The sequence below is a fragment of the Onychostoma macrolepis genome, chromosome 14 (genome assembly GCF_012432095.1).
Source record: "Onychostoma macrolepis isolate SWU-2019 chromosome 14, ASM1243209v1, whole genome shotgun sequence".
NCBI lineage: Eukaryota > Metazoa > Chordata > Actinopteri > Cypriniformes > Cyprinidae > Onychostoma > Onychostoma macrolepis.
In genome coordinates, this window is record NC_081168.1 from 16,846,965 (window position 1) to 16,863,311 (window position 16,347).

General features: G+C 52.9%; 1 protein-coding gene across 2 annotated transcripts in view; it reads right to left on the bottom strand.

Annotated features, from left to right (window-relative positions):
- rxfp1 (relaxin family peptide receptor 1) overlaps positions 1–16,347 on the bottom strand; it is a 77,884-nt gene that overhangs the window by 29,092 nt on the left and 32,445 nt on the right. Inside the window, exons 2-3 of one of the 2 annotated variants that reach the window (XM_058798930.1) lie at positions 1,117–1,177; positions 238–321 (exon numbers count right to left, since the gene is read on the bottom strand). In XM_058798930.1, the coding sequence (XP_058654913.1) occupies positions 238–277 (40 nt within the window). In that variant the 5' untranslated portion in view covers positions 278–321; positions 1,117–1,177. The remainder of the gene's footprint in view (positions 1–237; positions 322–1,116; positions 1,178–16,347) is intronic. The other variant, XM_058798929.1, reaches the window with a different exon arrangement.

The following is a 16,347-nucleotide window of genomic DNA, read 5'->3' on the forward strand; positions in this document are numbered from 1 at the left end:
GTATTACGTGTTTATTTTGTGAATGGCAATAATTATGTCAGACTGAAAAAGTCTTGTGCATGTATTATTCTAACTGTCCATCTCTCACTGTTGTTTCAGCTGTGGAATGACAAAAAACAGCTGCTAAATGTATGCACACTGCATTTCTAAAAGTGTAGAACATGGCCTTAAGATATTCCCTACAAGGTTCAAATTATCAGAATTTTTGCAGAAATGTAAAAATGAGAGCATACTCACAGCAGGCGTTTGACTTGGTTCCAAGGTTATTACTGGGCATGCCAAAATAGTTATCGAAGAGATGAGGCCAACCATTATTGTCTCCTAGAAGAAAAACAACAAGAAGTAAAAGGTTACTGAATCAAACACATGTTGCTTGTCATTGTTAACAAAGCCGTTTGAGGTGGCACAGATGTTTACAGGTGTGACAGGGAACACACTGATGGCACAGCAAAGCCCACAATGGAAAATTCAAATGGCTAAGAACCATTTTGCAGGGTCTTTGGTTTAACAAATCTGCCTCCACTCATTCTCTCTGGGGAAGTTGCATAATACATAATAATGCATTTGGGTTTGTTCTTTTTTTTAAGAATCACGTTAACCTACTCAGCAACCCCTGTCAATCATCTTGACACTGCTTGCCGACAACAAAAGTTGTGGAGGAAATGAAGCAGGTGGCATGCAAATAGGTGTGACTTTTGTGGCGTTTCCTGTCTCCTGACATCTCACACTTAACATCTCAAACAAATTAAACTCAACCTTCTGGCTCACTCAATACACCTTCATCAATCACTGTCAGCGTGATCGCATTCATATTTGTATGTATTCAAATGCAAAGTGTTCATGTACAATATCACTCAAAAGTTTGAGGTCAGTAATTTTTTTTTAGGGTAGTTTTTCAAGAAATGAATACTTGGGAATTAATTTTCAGCAGGGATAGATTAAACTGCTCAAAGAAAAAAAAAAAAAAAAACACAGTAAAGACTTCTACATTATTAAAACAAATACCATTCGTTTGAACTTTCTATTAATCAAATAATTCTGAAAAATGTATCATTATTTCCACAAGAACATTAAGCAGCACAACTGTTTTTAACATTGATATTAAAAATGACGCACCAAATCAACATATTAGAATGATTTCTGAAGGATCATGTGACACTGAAGACTGGAGTAATGCCTACAGAAAATTCAAATAGAAAACCATTATCTTAACATAAGTGAAGGAATGAGTGCTAGAGCAAGACTTTATGTGAATATCTAATGTAATACTAATGACATGATGAAACCATTACAAATCCAGCACACATGCTGTTTAACACTGCAGACAGAAGCTGTAATGCACACTATATCATAAATACAGAAAGTAGTGATATTAAAGGTAGACTCAAGCTGTGTTCTTAATGCCAAACATGTCCAATGGTTCATCAAAAAGCACATTCTCAGCCTGACCATCTTATTAATAATCCAGCTGCGGACCTCACTGCCCAGATGGTCAACACAGGGGAAACCTGACCTGCTAACAAGACCTGCCAGGCCAGGGGAGCCACACTGTCCTTCTGCATTGAATTAAACATTCAGTGCTGGGCATTAAAAGTTTAGCAAAAAATAATTCACCATTCAGTCATGTGCCTTGGTGCAAACCCAGAAAACTGCATCAGATTTTCTGCAAAGTGGTTTTGTTGTACAGTATATGGCTGTTTCTTTAATTATGAACACTTTATTAAAACTAAAACTTTTCGTGTAATATGAATGGTAACATTTAGAAATGTGGACACTTTGGGGTATTTAATGGGTCATTGAAGTTGTTTGAACATGTGTTGGAAGTGTGTGTAAACATCCATCCTATAATGATAAAAATCCACCCAGTGCTTTTTTTTTTAAATCCCTATTTTAAAATCCCCTTTCTCAAATCAGGACGTTCTGAGATTCCTGTCAGAATGAGTAGTTCTGAACAGGCCGCTCCCACGATAGTTGATTGACAAGACCATACCGCCCTGAGTGAGGTGAGAGCTGTCCGCCATTGTGTTGACTCCGGTGCAGGGGAAGACAAGAATGTCTCCTGCTGCGTTCAAGTCCTCCTGGGACGTTCGTACTTACCAGTTGACAAGTCGTTATTACGACATCGGTTGCGTTCAAGTCACTTTGGTCGGAAAAAGATGGCGATTTATCTTTTCTACACAATTCAACTTTTTTTTTTTAAACTCTACATCTACAAAATATTGAAAGAAGAATGTGCATCATTGTGTTTTTTCTTTTTTTCCGTTTTTATTTAATTTAGGAAGGTGATGTAAACTGAATAATTATATATTCTATTATAATTATACATTAATATAATATTTTGTATATGTAACTTATATAGTTTTATTGTACATTACAAAAAAAAAATGTTTTTTATTCATTTCAACAACTTTACCGACGCTGCATATCTTTAGTCTTTGGCTGCGTCCATTGCATCCGACATGTTTTTTCACTGACACGCCCCCAACTCGGAAACTCGGGGCTTAAAGAAAATTCTGAGTTTCCCACTCCTAATAAGGACTTTGTGGTGCAGTTCATGTGCGTTCAACTCGTAAATACGATGTATCTGACATGACATTGAGGTGTTTTGTTGTTTGATGTAATAATGAATATAGCAGTCATCATTTACTCCCGACATCTGAACCGCTGAAGACGCAGAGGATTAACCTTACTTTGGTTTTGAAGGGAATGCGTAGATCCTCGATCTGCCTGCGTTTATGTTAGCGCGAATCATTCGTGATCCAGCTTTATCTACAGAAGAAGTGAGTATAAGGGTTTTTATGAATCTTTGCAAATCGCATTTCCTGATATATTATTATTAGTGGCATACCGTGGGGTTTCAGTCAGGGCCTTCAGTAAGCAACTGTAAACTACATGTACACATTACACGTCTCTGTTACAGCTAACGCAGCCATATGAATATAATACACATATTATGCCGCACACAGGCTCTCAACAACAATGACGCTGATCAACAAATTCAACAGTAGGCTAGATTAGGGTGGGTTAGATGCAGAGTAAATTTCCCAACATGGTCAGTAAAAGTAATCCGCCAGTACACAGGTCACTATGCATATTCACATCACTCTAAAATGACGACGCGTCCAAAGCAGTAAAACTGTACAAACGCTGTACATCCAACGCACCACGTACACCTCCATAACAATGTGCATGATACAATACTCATCAAATAATAAAGCACTCACCTGTCACTTGTAAATAAAGTCCATGGGTCTGTCATTCCGTCCCTTTACTCGTATTAAAAAGTAAACAAAATAACTTGTGCTCAGTGCTAGCTGTTAGCCACTCATAGCACTCATAAGCACTATTCGGACCGGACTAGTTTTACAGGGGGTCGTTAGAGAAATGTGTGTTTCACAGATGTGCTTGATGATTTTAATCCCGTCCGAATCTGCCATGTCTGTTTTTTTCTCACACAACCTCTGTAATAATTCCAGAGCAAATTACCTACTGTTTTTCAGCAAACTCAGTGATCCTCTGAGAAAACTAATCCCGTCCGAATGCCATGTCTGTGATTGCCCGTGACATTTTTTTCCACAACACGTTTCCTTGTGTGTTTTGGCCAACGTGGATTACCGTAGACGCTCTTAAAGCGCTCATGTTTGATATAGATGTCTCCCGGCAAGGAAAAAATAAGTAAATAAATTAAAGGGGTGGTTTACTGTTTTTTTTTCTAGGCTTGATTGTGTTTATGGGGTGCAGTCTAACATGTGTTCATGCTTCATTTTTTTAAAAACGCATTATTTTTCATATAATTTACCTTTATTCCACACAGCTCTGTCCCTTCTCTGACAAACGGCTGGATTACTTCCTGTTTTTATGAAGCCCCTCCCTCACGTAATGGGCTCTGATTGGTTAGCTGGCTCAGTGTGTTGTGATTCACTAAACCGCCGAGTGTGCGTCTAAATGTCTCGCCCCTCAGCTCAGCGGCATGTGCTCCGGTTGTATTGTAAACAATGATTTACAACAATATAGAAACGTCTATATTGCTTATCAATTTGAGCCCGATTGAGGATATTAGTGAAGAGGATCGCGCAGAACCTGTGCAAGCACGGCTCTTAATGGTATCTTTGTTTGTTGTCTCATACCATTAGATATGCTGTTATTATGCTACTGCTTATGTTAGCTTTTAATATACTTTTTTATTCTGATTAAAGTTTTAATACAGTACGGCAACCGCACACGCGTCCATGTATAACGCTTCTCATTACTATGTGAAAATGTATAATTGGAACAGTTTGTTGGAGCTTATCTGACGATATGAATGAGAGAGAGAGAGAGAGAGAGATGCAGAGCAGGGCAACGCGAGGAACAGTATTGAGAACTGCTGTTTTAGAACATTAATTTTGAAACTTGTGAATCCATTAGAATCGTTAGAAGACAGAATCGCGATTCATATATGAATAGATTTTTACGTGCACCCCTAGTTTTCTCTTCCTCTTCTCTAAAGCAGCACAGCATGGCCCCGCCCCCTTCCTTACATGTTCCTGAGGGCGGGGTTTATCTGGGTCAGTGACGTATCAGACCCGGGAAGTAGTTCGTTGTAGTCCCTTACCAGCCGTTTTTGTAGGCATTAAACTTCCAGAATTTTAAAAGACGATATCTCTTGTTTGCATTGAACTTTCAGTGCTGCATCTTTGCAGATTAAATATGCACCTTTATGAAAATTAAACACGGGTTTACTACAAATAAATAACTAAAGTAAAACTAAAGCAACCACACATTAACATGGTTTTGCTATACTAGCCATTTAGCTTCACCATGGTATTTGTAGTAAAACTGTTATACTAATGGTAATCAATCCGAATGACATGCAATGCACGCATACAGAGCGCGTGACCTCTGAAACGCCCAGATGTCCAAAACAGACCCTCCCACCTCTATAATAAACATGGAGATGTTAGTGCAGTCCGAATTGGTACATGAAAATCACAGACGTCAGGTGATAAGAATCGAAACTCAAACGTAGTTTAGAAAACTATTCCCGTCCGAATAGGGCTATAGTTGCAATCTTTGAAATGGCGCATAAAAACTTTGCTGGCCTTTGTTAGCGAATTCAGTGTAGGTCTTCCTTTCTCAGTTATTCTCTTTTGTCTGCAAAAGAGCGCATTGAAAAAGGCTTTTTTAGTTGATCAGCAACAAGATCTGGTGTAGGCGCCAATGACTGCAGCTGTCATTTTCTTTTCATTGAATTTCACTTTCGTTCCTTGGAAATCCCTGAAGGGGCGTCTGGGGGTAGCACTGGGCACGTCGCTAGACTCAGAGGGTGGGCTGTCATTGAACATCAAAATTTGATTGGCTGATGATTCTGTCTCTAATGCTCGTAACAAATCAGATGTGACATCTTTCAAAAAAAGGGTAACACTAGGCTTGTTTGAGATGAGCAAAATCTGCGCAGAACCGATCACCGGTGATCACCGCGAGATGCATGCCGGTTAGAAAAGTGTCCGAGTTACGTCCGCCTTGCTCTGATGTCATGCTGACGTGTGCCAAAAAACTCTCGCGACAGCGAGGCGGCTGTGTCGGATTGAGCAGTCGCGCGCAGTTGCTCTCCACCGACTGCGCTGATCAAAAGCATGATGGGAAACGACTGACTGACGACACAGCTTAATGCTCATTGGTTCAGAAAACTGTGATGCTGCATTCTCTTCTAAAATGTTTTATTTTTTTAATCTGATTTCATGCTATTATGTATTTAAATTATGCATGAATATTCCCAAACACTATGACAGTGCAATCTCTGTGTAAGATATGTGATTGTTGTCATATTTTCTACAAAAATCTAAAATATATGTTTGAATTAAAATAAAAATGGAGGATAAATACGCCTTTCATATGGAATTAAATGGCAAGCAATTTGAGTGTCTTGTTCAGTATATTTATATTCATATAAAAGCAACAGAACTTAAATTATATCATGTTTATCAGCAGCACAGCATATGAGTGAGAATAACGCGATATCTGCCTTTGATCTCGTTGGTATCTGTTCCACTTTGAGAGGTCAGAACTGTCCGTCTTGACTGCGCTTATTTCACTCCTCCCCTCACTGCAGCCACCTACTCTCACCTACATTTCAGGCGAGGCGCATCTCAAACAAGCCTATTATTTGTAGTGCTGGCCTCAGACTTTTTTTATGTAGGATATTCCAGTTCAACCGCAACTAAACTAATCATAAGCAGTTTTGTGGACATTACACAAATGAAAATTATACCTAAATAATCAATAAAAACATTTTTCACACAATTGTATTTTTTATAGGGCCAGCAGAGAAGGCCCTGCTGCCCCTGGCGGCCCACCACTGCTAATAATGTGCTAGTTAGCCAGTTTTGCGCTGAAGTTTACAGTCTGCTCATCACCCCATGGAAGAGAGGGGCAGGGTTAGCAGAGCTCATTAAATAGCAACATAGACTAAAAAAAACAGCTTGCTGAAAACAGAGCTGATTTTGTCAGGTTAAAAAGGGTGTTTTTACACTACCTTGAGAAATTTTAACCGATATACTTTTCATTAAGACCCTAAAGAATCATATCAACTTGTGGAAAATGGGCATCTGATGACCCCTTTAAAGATACACAAAATTAGTCTTGCCACCTTTAGCAAGGCAAAATAAGGGACACCCATTCACGACCCCCAAAATTTTTTAAAACCTAGGACACAAATAATTACCAATAAACCATGAGAAAACATGCTCAAGTATGTAAACTTGAAACAGAACACATTAATATTGCTATTTTAAATTGGATTATTTATAATTATTAATTATTATTATTGGTCTTTTTTGACAGTTCTGCAGCTGTTCCCTGGATGGGATGCATTTTTATTATTTATTTATTTTATTTTTATTTGCTTAAATTAGGACTACATTATTACATAATTATTTGTCCCATTTTTTATCTATAATGTAGCATTTTTTTAAACTTTTTTAAAATGCCAAATTGTTGTAGTATGTATATTTATATGTATTATGTATATATTTGTGATTAATATAAATGATAAATTAATAAATAGGGTCTAACATTAATTCTAACCTATTAATTCATCTGTCATGTTTAATCATTATAATGTAATAATTATGTCTACCAAGCTCTGATAATGTATGGAATATTATATTAACACACTATCCAAATTTTAATAAAACAATAGGCCTATACTGTCATGAATCCGGGTCCACGATGCTCCCTCTCACCACCAGAGGTCACTGTCTCCCGGATTCAATTCCCCAAACTCCACTCACCTCATTATTGTTTGATTTGCCCCAGCTGTGTTCCTGATTGCTGTCCCTTCTTAAGCTCCCTGTGTTTTCTGTTCTGCTCGCGTTCGTCTCACTTTTGTGCCAGGTATGCCTGTTACCTATGTCTGCCCTGTGCCTTGTGTATGTCTTGTTTTCAGTGGTTGTGTTATTCTGGCGTTTTCCCCTTCGGGGTGGTTTCAGTTGTGTTTGTGTTTATTTTTATAATTTGTAAATAAAGAAGCATCCTTTTGCCAGCACTTGAGTCTTCGTTCCTCCCACCCGTGACAGTACGAACGCGACACATTTGAAGACTCAGCGGCGATGGGAATCTTCTTGTACCCAGCTCCTGGTCGACAGAGGAACCAGGCCCCAGCCAGTGGGCCGCATCCTTGCCCACAAGACAATCGCCCTTTTGGGTGTTACGCCGAAGACCTCTTCGAGGTAGGCCAGGAGCTGGGGATTAGAGGGAGCACCCTCATCCACCTGTTTTTAGCGGGCCTGGATGAGCCTGTCAACCGGGAGGAGCTGGGGGAGCTAGATACGTGGTCCTATTGGGAGATGGTCGACCACGTCATCTACTTGAAGGAGGTGGAGCTGCGGGAGGGTGCCCCCCTCCCAGTCTGGGCTGTTGCCCCAGAACCTCCTCGGATCGTGCCAGCCACTTCCAAAATCTCGGGGTTTTTCTTTGGGCGCCCGGGCTGAGACGCAGCGTTGAGGATCCTCTCGAGGCGGCGGTGGCTGCTCACGATCCTCACAGGATCCCAGCGGCGGTGCCCGCACACAAGGTTCCCGAGGCGGTGTCCGCACAAGGTTCCCGAGGCGGCGGCACCCGCTCACAGGGCTCCGCCCGCTCACAAGGTTCCCGGCGGCGGTGCCCGCCACGATCCTCTCGAGGCGGCGGTGTCCGCACACAGGGTTCCCAGGCGGCGGTGTCCGCTCGCGGTCCTCCCGAGGCGGTGTCCGCACAAGGTTCCCGGCGGCGGTGCCCGCCACGATCCTCTCGAGGCGGTGCCCGCTCACAAGGTTCAGGCGGCGGTGTCCGCACACAAGGTTCCCGAGGCGGTGTCCGCACAGGGTTCCCGAGGCGGCGGTGTCCGCACACAAGGTTCAGCGGCGGTGTCCGCTCACGATCGCCCCGAGGCGGCGGTGGCCGCACACAAGGGTCCCAGCGGCGGTGTCCGCACACAGGGTTCAGCGGCGGTGTCCGTACACAAAAGCTCCCAGCGGCGGTGGCCGTTCAAGATCGTCGGCGGCGGTGGCGCTCACGATCCTCACAGGATCCCCGGCGGCGGTGGCCGCTCACGATCCTCACAGGATCCCAGCGGCGGTGCCCGCACACAAGGTTCAGGCGGCGGTGTCCGCACAGGGTTCAGGCGGCGGTAGCCGTTCACGATCGTCAGCGGCGGTGGCCGTTCAAGATCGCCCAGCGGCGGTGGCCGCTCACGATCTCACAGGATCCCCGGCGGCGGTGTCCGCACACAAGTTTCAGCGGCGGTGTCCGCACACAGGGTTCAGGCGGCGGTGTCCGCACACAGGGTTCGAGGCGGCGGTGTCGCTCGCGGTCCTCCCGAGGCGGCGGAGTCCGCACACAAGTTTCAGGCGGCGGTGTCCGCACACAAGTTTCAGCGGCGGTGTCCGCACACAGGGTTCAGGCGGCGGTGTCCGCACACAGGGTTCAGGCGGCGGTGTCCGCACACAGGGTTCAGCGGTGTCCGCACACAGGGTTCAGCGGCGGTGTCCGCACACAGGGTTCAGGCGGCGGTGTCCGCACACAAGGTTCCCGGCGGCGGTGTCGCTCGCGGTCCTCCCGAGGCGGCGGAGTCCGCACACAAGGTTCAGCGGCGGTGTCGCTCGCGGTCCTCCCGAGGCGGCGGTGGCCGCTCACGATCCTCACAGGATCCCAAGCGGCGGTGTCCGCACACAAGGTTCCCGAGGCGGTGTCCGCACACAAGGTTCAGGCGGCGGTGTCCGCTCACGATCGTCAGCGGCGGTGGCCGCACACAAGGTTCCCGGCGGCGGTGTCCGCACACAGGGTTCCCAGCGGCGGTGTCCGTACACAAAAGCTCCCGGCGGCGGTGGCCGTTCAAGATCGTCGGCGGCGGTGGCCGCTCACGATCCTCACAGGATCCCAGCGGCGGTGGCCGCTCACGATCCTCACAGGATCCCAGCGGCGGTGCCCGCACACAAGGTTCAGGCGGCGGTGTCCGCACAGGGTTCAGGCGGCGGTAGCCGTTCACGATCGTCAGCGGCGGTGGCGTTCAAGATCGCCCAGCGGCGGTGGCGCTCACGATCTCACAGGATCCCGGCGGCGGTGTCCGCACACAAGTTTCAGCGGCGGTGTCCGCACACAGGGTTCAGGCGGCGGTGTCCGCACACAGGGTTCGAGGCGGCGGTGTCGCTCGCGGTCCTCAGCGGCGGAGTCCGCACACAAGTTTCAGGCGGCGGTGTCCGCACACAAGTTTCAGCGGCGGTGTCCGCACACAGGGTTCAGCGGCGGTGTCCGCACACAGGGTTCAGCGGTGTCCGCACACAGGGTTCAGCGGCGGTGTCCGCACACAGGGTTCAGCGGCGGTGTCCGCACAGGGTTCAGCGGCGGTGTCCGCACACAAGGTTCAGCGGCGGTGTCCGCCGCGGTCCTCAGCGGCGGAGTCCGCACACAAGGTTCCAGCGGCGGTGTCGCTCGCGGTCCTCCCGAGGCGGTGGCCGCTCACGATCCTCACAGGATCCCAAGCGGCGGTGTCCGCACACAAGGTTCAGGCGGTGTCCGCACACAAGGTTCAGGCGGTGTCCGCTCACGATCGTCGGCGGCGGTGGCCGCACACAAGGTTCCCGGCGGTGTCCGCACACAGGGTTCCCGAGGCGGCGGTGTCCGTACACAAAAGCTCCCGGCGGCGGTGGCCGTTCAAGATCGCCGGCGGCGGTGGCCGCTCACGATCCTCACAGGATCCCAGCGGCGGTGGCCGCTCACGATCCTCACAGGATCCCGGCGGCGGTGCCCGCACACAAGGTTCCCGAGGCGGTGTCCGCACAGGGTTCCCGAGGCGGCGGTAGCCGTTCACGATCGTCCAAACGGCGGTGGCCGTTCAAGATCGCCCAGCGGCGGTGGCCGCCACGATCTCACAGGATCCCGGCGGCGGTGTCCGCACACAAGTTTCAGGCGGCGGTGTCCGCACACAGGGTTCAGGCGGCGGTGTCCGCACACAGGGTTCCCGAGGCGGCGGTGTCCGCCGCGTCCTCCCGAGGCGGCGGAGTCCGCACACAAGTTTCAGGCGGCGGTGTCCGCACACAAGTTTCAGGCGGCGGTGTCCGCACACAGGGTTCAGGCGGCGGTGTCCGCACACAGGGTTCAGGCGGCGGTGTCCGCACACAGGGTTCAGGCGGCGGTCCGCACACAGGGTTCAGCGGCGGTGTCCGCACACAGGGTTCAGGCGGCGGTGTCCGCACACAAGGTTCCCGAGGCGGCGGTGTCCGCCGCGGTCCTCCCGAGGCGGCGGAGTCCGCACACAAGGTTCCCGAGGCGGTGTCCGCTCGCGGTCCTCCCGAGGCGGTGGCTCACGATCCTCACAGGATCCCAGAGGCGGCGGTGTCCGCACACAAGGTTCAGGCGGCGGTGTCCGCACACAAGGTTCAGGCGGCGGTGTCCGCACACAGGTTCCCGAGGCGGTGGCTCACGATCCTCACAGGATCCCAAGCGGCGGTGTCCGCACACAGGGTTCCCGAGGCGGTGTCCGTACAAAAGCTCCCAAGCGGCGGTGGCCGCTCACGATCGTCAGCGGCGGTGGCCGTTCAAGATCGTCAGCGGCGGTGGCCGCCACGATCCTCACAGGATCCCAGCGGCGGCGGTGGCCGCCACGATCCTCACAGGATCCCGCGGCGGTGCCCGCACACAAGGTTCCCGAGGCGGTGTCCGCACACAGGGTTCTCGAGGCGGCGGTAGCCGTTCACGATCGTCCAAACGGCGGTGGCCGCTCACGATCTCACAGGATCCCAGCGGCGGTGGCCGCTCACGATCCTCACAGGATCCCGCGGCGGTGTCCGCACACAAGTTTCGAGGCGGCGGTGTCCGCACAGGGTTCAGGCGGCGGTGTCCGCACAGGGTTCCCGAGGCGGCGGTGTCCGCCGCGGTCCTCCCGAGGCGGCGGAGTCCGCACACAAGTTTCCCGAGGCGGCGGTGTCCGCACACAAGTTTCAGGCGGCGGTGTCCGCACACAGGGTTCCCGAGGCGGCGGTGTCCGCACACAGGGTTCAGGCGGCGGTGTCCGCACACAGGGTTCCCGAGGCGGCGGTGTCCGCACACAGGGTTCCCGAGGCGGCGGTGTCCGCACACAGGGTTCCCGAGGCGGCGGTGTCCGCACACAAGGTTCAGGCGGTGGTGTCCGCCGCGGTCCTCAGGCGGCGGAGTCCGCACACAAGGTTCAGGCGGCGGTGTCCGCGGTCCTCCCGAGGCGGTGGCCGCCACGATCCTCACAGGATCCCAGAGGCGGCGGTGTCCGCACACAAGGTTCCAGGCGGCGGTGTCCGCACACAGGGTTCCCGAGGCGGTGGTGTCCGCACACAGGGTTCCCGAGGCGGCGGTGTCCGCACACAGGGTTCAGGCGGTGTCCGCACACAGGGTTCCCGAGGCGGCGGTGTCCGCACAGGGTTCCCGAGGCGGCGGTGTCCGCACACAGGGTTCAGAGGCGGCGGTGTCCGCACACAGGGTTCCCGAGGCGGCGGTGTCCGCACACAGGTTCCCAGGCGGCGGTGGCCGCCACGATCCTCACAGGATCCCAGCGGCGGTGTCCGCACACAAGGTTCCCGAGGCGGTGGTGTCCGCACACAAGGTTCCCGAGGCGGCGGTGTCCGCACACAAGGTTCCCGAGGCGGCGGTGTCCGCACACAAGGTTCAGGCGGCGGTGTCCGCACACAAGGTTCCCGAGGCGGTGGCCGCCACGATCCTCACAGGGTTCCCGGCGGCGGTGTCCGCACACAAGGTTCAGGCGGCGGTGTCCGCACACAACGTTCCTCCCGAGGCGGCGGAGTCCGCACACAAGTTTCAGGCGGCGGTGTCCGCACAGGGTTCCTCCCGAGGCGGCGGAGTCCGCACACAAGTTTCAGGCGGTGTCCGCACACAGGGTTCAGGCGGCGGTGTCCGCACACAAGGTTCCCGAGTGGCGGTGTCCGCTCGCGGTCCTCAGCGGCGGAGTCCGCACACAAGGTTCCCGAGCGGCGGTGTCCGCTCGCGGTCCTCCCGAGGCGGCGGTGGCCGCTCACGATCCTCACAGGATCCCAGAGGCGGCGGCACCCGCTCACAATGCTCCCGAGGCGGCGGTGTCCGCTCACGTTCCTCTCGAGGCGGCGGCGCCCGCTCATGATCCTCCCGAGGCGGCGGCGGCGGCGGCGGCGGCGGCGCCCGTTCACAAGGCTCCCGAAGCAGCGGAGCCAGCCATTGCCCTTTTCAGGGTGGCAGCTCCGCACACACTGCTGTGGTGGCCGCTGGTTCTGCCCTGGGTCCCCATCCCGCCGGCGCTGCCTCAGTCCCCAGGTCCCCCACCAGCACATGGACCTGGCCCCCCATCCCTCCCCTTCCCCTGCTCCGTTCCCGCCTGGCCATCCCCCTGGTTTGGTGCTTGGAAATGTCTGGAAGCCATTCCTTAGAGGGGGGGTCCTGTCATGAATCCGGGTCCACGATGCTCCCTCTCACCACCAGAGGTCACTGTCTCCCGGATTCAATTCCCCAAACTCCACTCACCTCATTATTGTTTGATTTGCCCCAGCTGTGTTCCTGATTGCTGTCCCTTCTTAAGCTCCCTGTGTTTTCTGTTCTGCTCGCGTTCGTCTCACTTTTGTGCCAGGTATGCCTGTTACCTATGTCTGCCCTGTGCCTTGTGTATGTCTTGTTTTCAGTGGTTGTGTTATTCTGGCGTTTTCCCCTTCGGGGTGGTTTCAGTTGTGTTTGTGTTTATTTTTATAATTTGTAAATAAAGAAGCATCCTTTTGCCAGCACTTGAGTCTTCGTTCCTCACACCCGTGACATATACGATGTGTCTGTCACTTCAATGCTATGATTCACCCAAAAATGCGGCGGTGTCCGCACACAAGGTTCCCGAGGCGGCGGTGTCCGCACACAAGGTTCCCGAGGCGGCGGTGTCCGCACACAAGGTTCCCGAGGCGGCGGTGTCCGCTCACGATCGTCCCGAGGCGGCGGTGGCCGCACACAAGGGTCCCGAAGCGGCGGTGTCCGCACACAGGGTTCCCGAGGCGGCGGTGTCCGTACACAAAGCTCCCGAAGCGGCGGTGGCCGTTCAAGATCGTCCCGAAGCGGCGGTGGCCGCTCACGATCCTCACAGGATCCCGGCGGCGGTGGCGCTCACGATCCTCACAGGATCCCGGCGGTGCCCGCACACAAGGTTCCCGAGGCGGCGGTGTCCGCACACAGGGTTCCCGAGGCGGCGGTAGCCGTTCACGATCGTCCCGAAACGGCGGTGGCCGTTCAAGATCGCCCAGCAGCGGTGGCCGCCACGATCCTCACAGGATCCCCGAAGCGGCGGTGTCCGCACAAGTTTCAGGCGGCGGTGTCCGCACAGGGTTCCCGAGGCGGCGGTGTCCGCACACAGGGTTCAGGCGGCGGTGTCCGCCGCGGTCCTCCCGAGGCGGCGGAGTCCGCACAAGTTTCGAGGCGGCGGTGTCCGCACACAAGTTTCAGGCGGCGGTGTCCGCACACAGGGTTCAGGCGGCGGTGTCTGCACACAGGGTTCCCGAGGCGGCGGTGTCCGCACACAGGGTTCCAGGCGGCGGTGTCCACACAGGGTTCCCGAGGCGGCGGTGTCCGCACACAGGGTTCCCGAGGCGGCGGTGTCCGCACACAAGGTTCCCGAGGCGGTGGTGTCCGCCGCGTCCTCCCGAGGCGGCGGAGTCCGCACACAAGGTTCCAGGCGGCGGTGTCCGCCGCGTCCTCCCAGGGAGGCGGTGGCCGCTCACGATCCTCACAGGATCCCAGAGGCGGCGGTGTCCGCACACAAGGTTCCCGAGGCGGCGTGTCCGCACAGGGTTCCCGAGGCGGCGGTGTCCGCACACAGGGTTCAGGCGGCGGTGTCCGCACACAGGGTTCAGCGGCGGTGTCCGCACACAGGGTTCCCGAGGCGGCGGTGTCCGCACACAGGGTTCAGGCGGTGTCCGCACACAGGGTTCCCGAGGCGGCGGTGTCTGCACACAGGGTTCCCAGGCGGCGGTGTCCGCACACAAGGTTCCCGAGGCGGCGGTGTCCGCACACAAGGTTCCCGAGGCGGCGGTGTCCGCACACAAGGTTCAGGCGGCGTGTCCGCACAAGGTTCAGGCGGCGGTGTCCGCACACAAGGTTCAGCGGCGGTGTCCGCACAAGGTTCAGGCGGCGGTGTCCGCACACAAGGTTCAGCGGCGGTGGCGCCACGATCCTCACAGGGTTCCCGAGGCGGTGTCCGCACACAAGGTTCAGGCGGCGGTGTCCGCACACAACGTTCCTCCCGAGGCGCGGAGTCCGCACACAGTTTCCCGAGGCGGCGGTGTCCGCACACAGGGTTCCTCCCGAGGCGGCGGAGTCCGCACACAGGGTTCCCGAGGCGGCGGTGTCCGCACACAGGGTTCCCGAGGCGGCGGTGTCCGCACACAAGGTTCCCGAGGTGGCGGTGTCCGCTCGCGGTCCTCCCGAGGCGGCGGAGTCCGCACACAAGGTTCCCGAGGCGGCGGTGTCCGCTCGCGGTCCTCCCGAGGCGGCGGTGGCCGCTCACGATCCTCACAGGATCCCAGAGGCGGCGGCACCCGCTCACAATGCTCCCGAGGCGGCGGTGTCCGCACACAACGTTCCTCCCGAGGCGGCGGTGTCCGCTCACGGTCCTCCCGAGGCGGCGGCGGCGGCGGCGGCGCCCGTTCACAAGGCTCCCAAGCAGCGGAGCCATTGCCCTTTTCAGGGTGGCAGCTCCGCACACACTGCTGTGGTGGCCGCTGGTTCTGCCCTGGGTCCCCATCCGCCGGGCGCTGCCTCAGTCCCCAGGTCCCCACCAGCACATGGACCTGGCCCCCATCCCTCCCCTTCCCTGCTCCGTTCCGCCTGGCCATCCCCTGGTTTGGTGCTTGGAAATGTCTGGAAGCCATTCCTTAGAGGGGGTCCTGTCATGAATCCGGGTCCACGATGCTCCCTCTCACCACCAGAGGTCACTGTCTCCCGGATTCAATTCCCCAAACTCCACTCACCTCATTATTGTTTGATTTGCCCCAGCTGTGTTCCTGATTGCTGTCCCTTCTTAAGCTCCCTGTGTTTTCTGTTCTGCTCGCTCGTCTCACTTTTGTGCCAGGTATGCCTGTTACCTATGTCTGCCCTGTGCCTTGTGTATGTCTTGTTTTCAGTGGTTGTGTTATTCTGGCGTTTTCCCCTTCGGGGTGGTTTCAGTTGTGTTTGTGTTTATTTTTATAATTTGTAAATAAAGAAGCATCCTTTTGCCAGCACTTGAGTCTTCGTTCCTCACACCCGTGACATATACGATGTGTCTGTCACTTCAATGCTATGATTCACCCAAAAATGAAAATTCTGTCATAATTTACCCAGGTCTTTATAAACCTGCAAAAAGTTGTTTCTTCTGTTGAACACAAAAGAAGATACTTTGAAGAATGTGGGTAACTAAACAGCTGCTGGTCCTCAGTAACTTCCATAGTAGAGAAAAAATACTATCAGAGTCATTGGGTACCAGAAACTGTTAGGTTACCCACATTCTTCAAAGTATCTTCTTTTATGTTCAACAGAAGAAAGAAATTATTACAGGTTTGAAACAACTTGAGTGTGTGTAAACGATAAAAAAATAAAAAATAAAAAATTAATCATTTTAGGGTGAGCTGTCCCTTTAAGTCAGACAGTCCACCTTGAGCAAATGCTTTTCTGCAAATTGTGCGTTCATCATTAGATACAGGACAGACCATTGATAACTTTCCCATTCAGCCCTACATCTGGAGAGTCTTGTGTTTAAAGGGCGGATGTGAGCTCTAGATGTTGTAAACCGCGCATGTTTAGCGCACGCTGCGCTCGTGTGAAAGGGCTTTAACAGCGCGCGTTCTGGAGACTCCGTCGCTA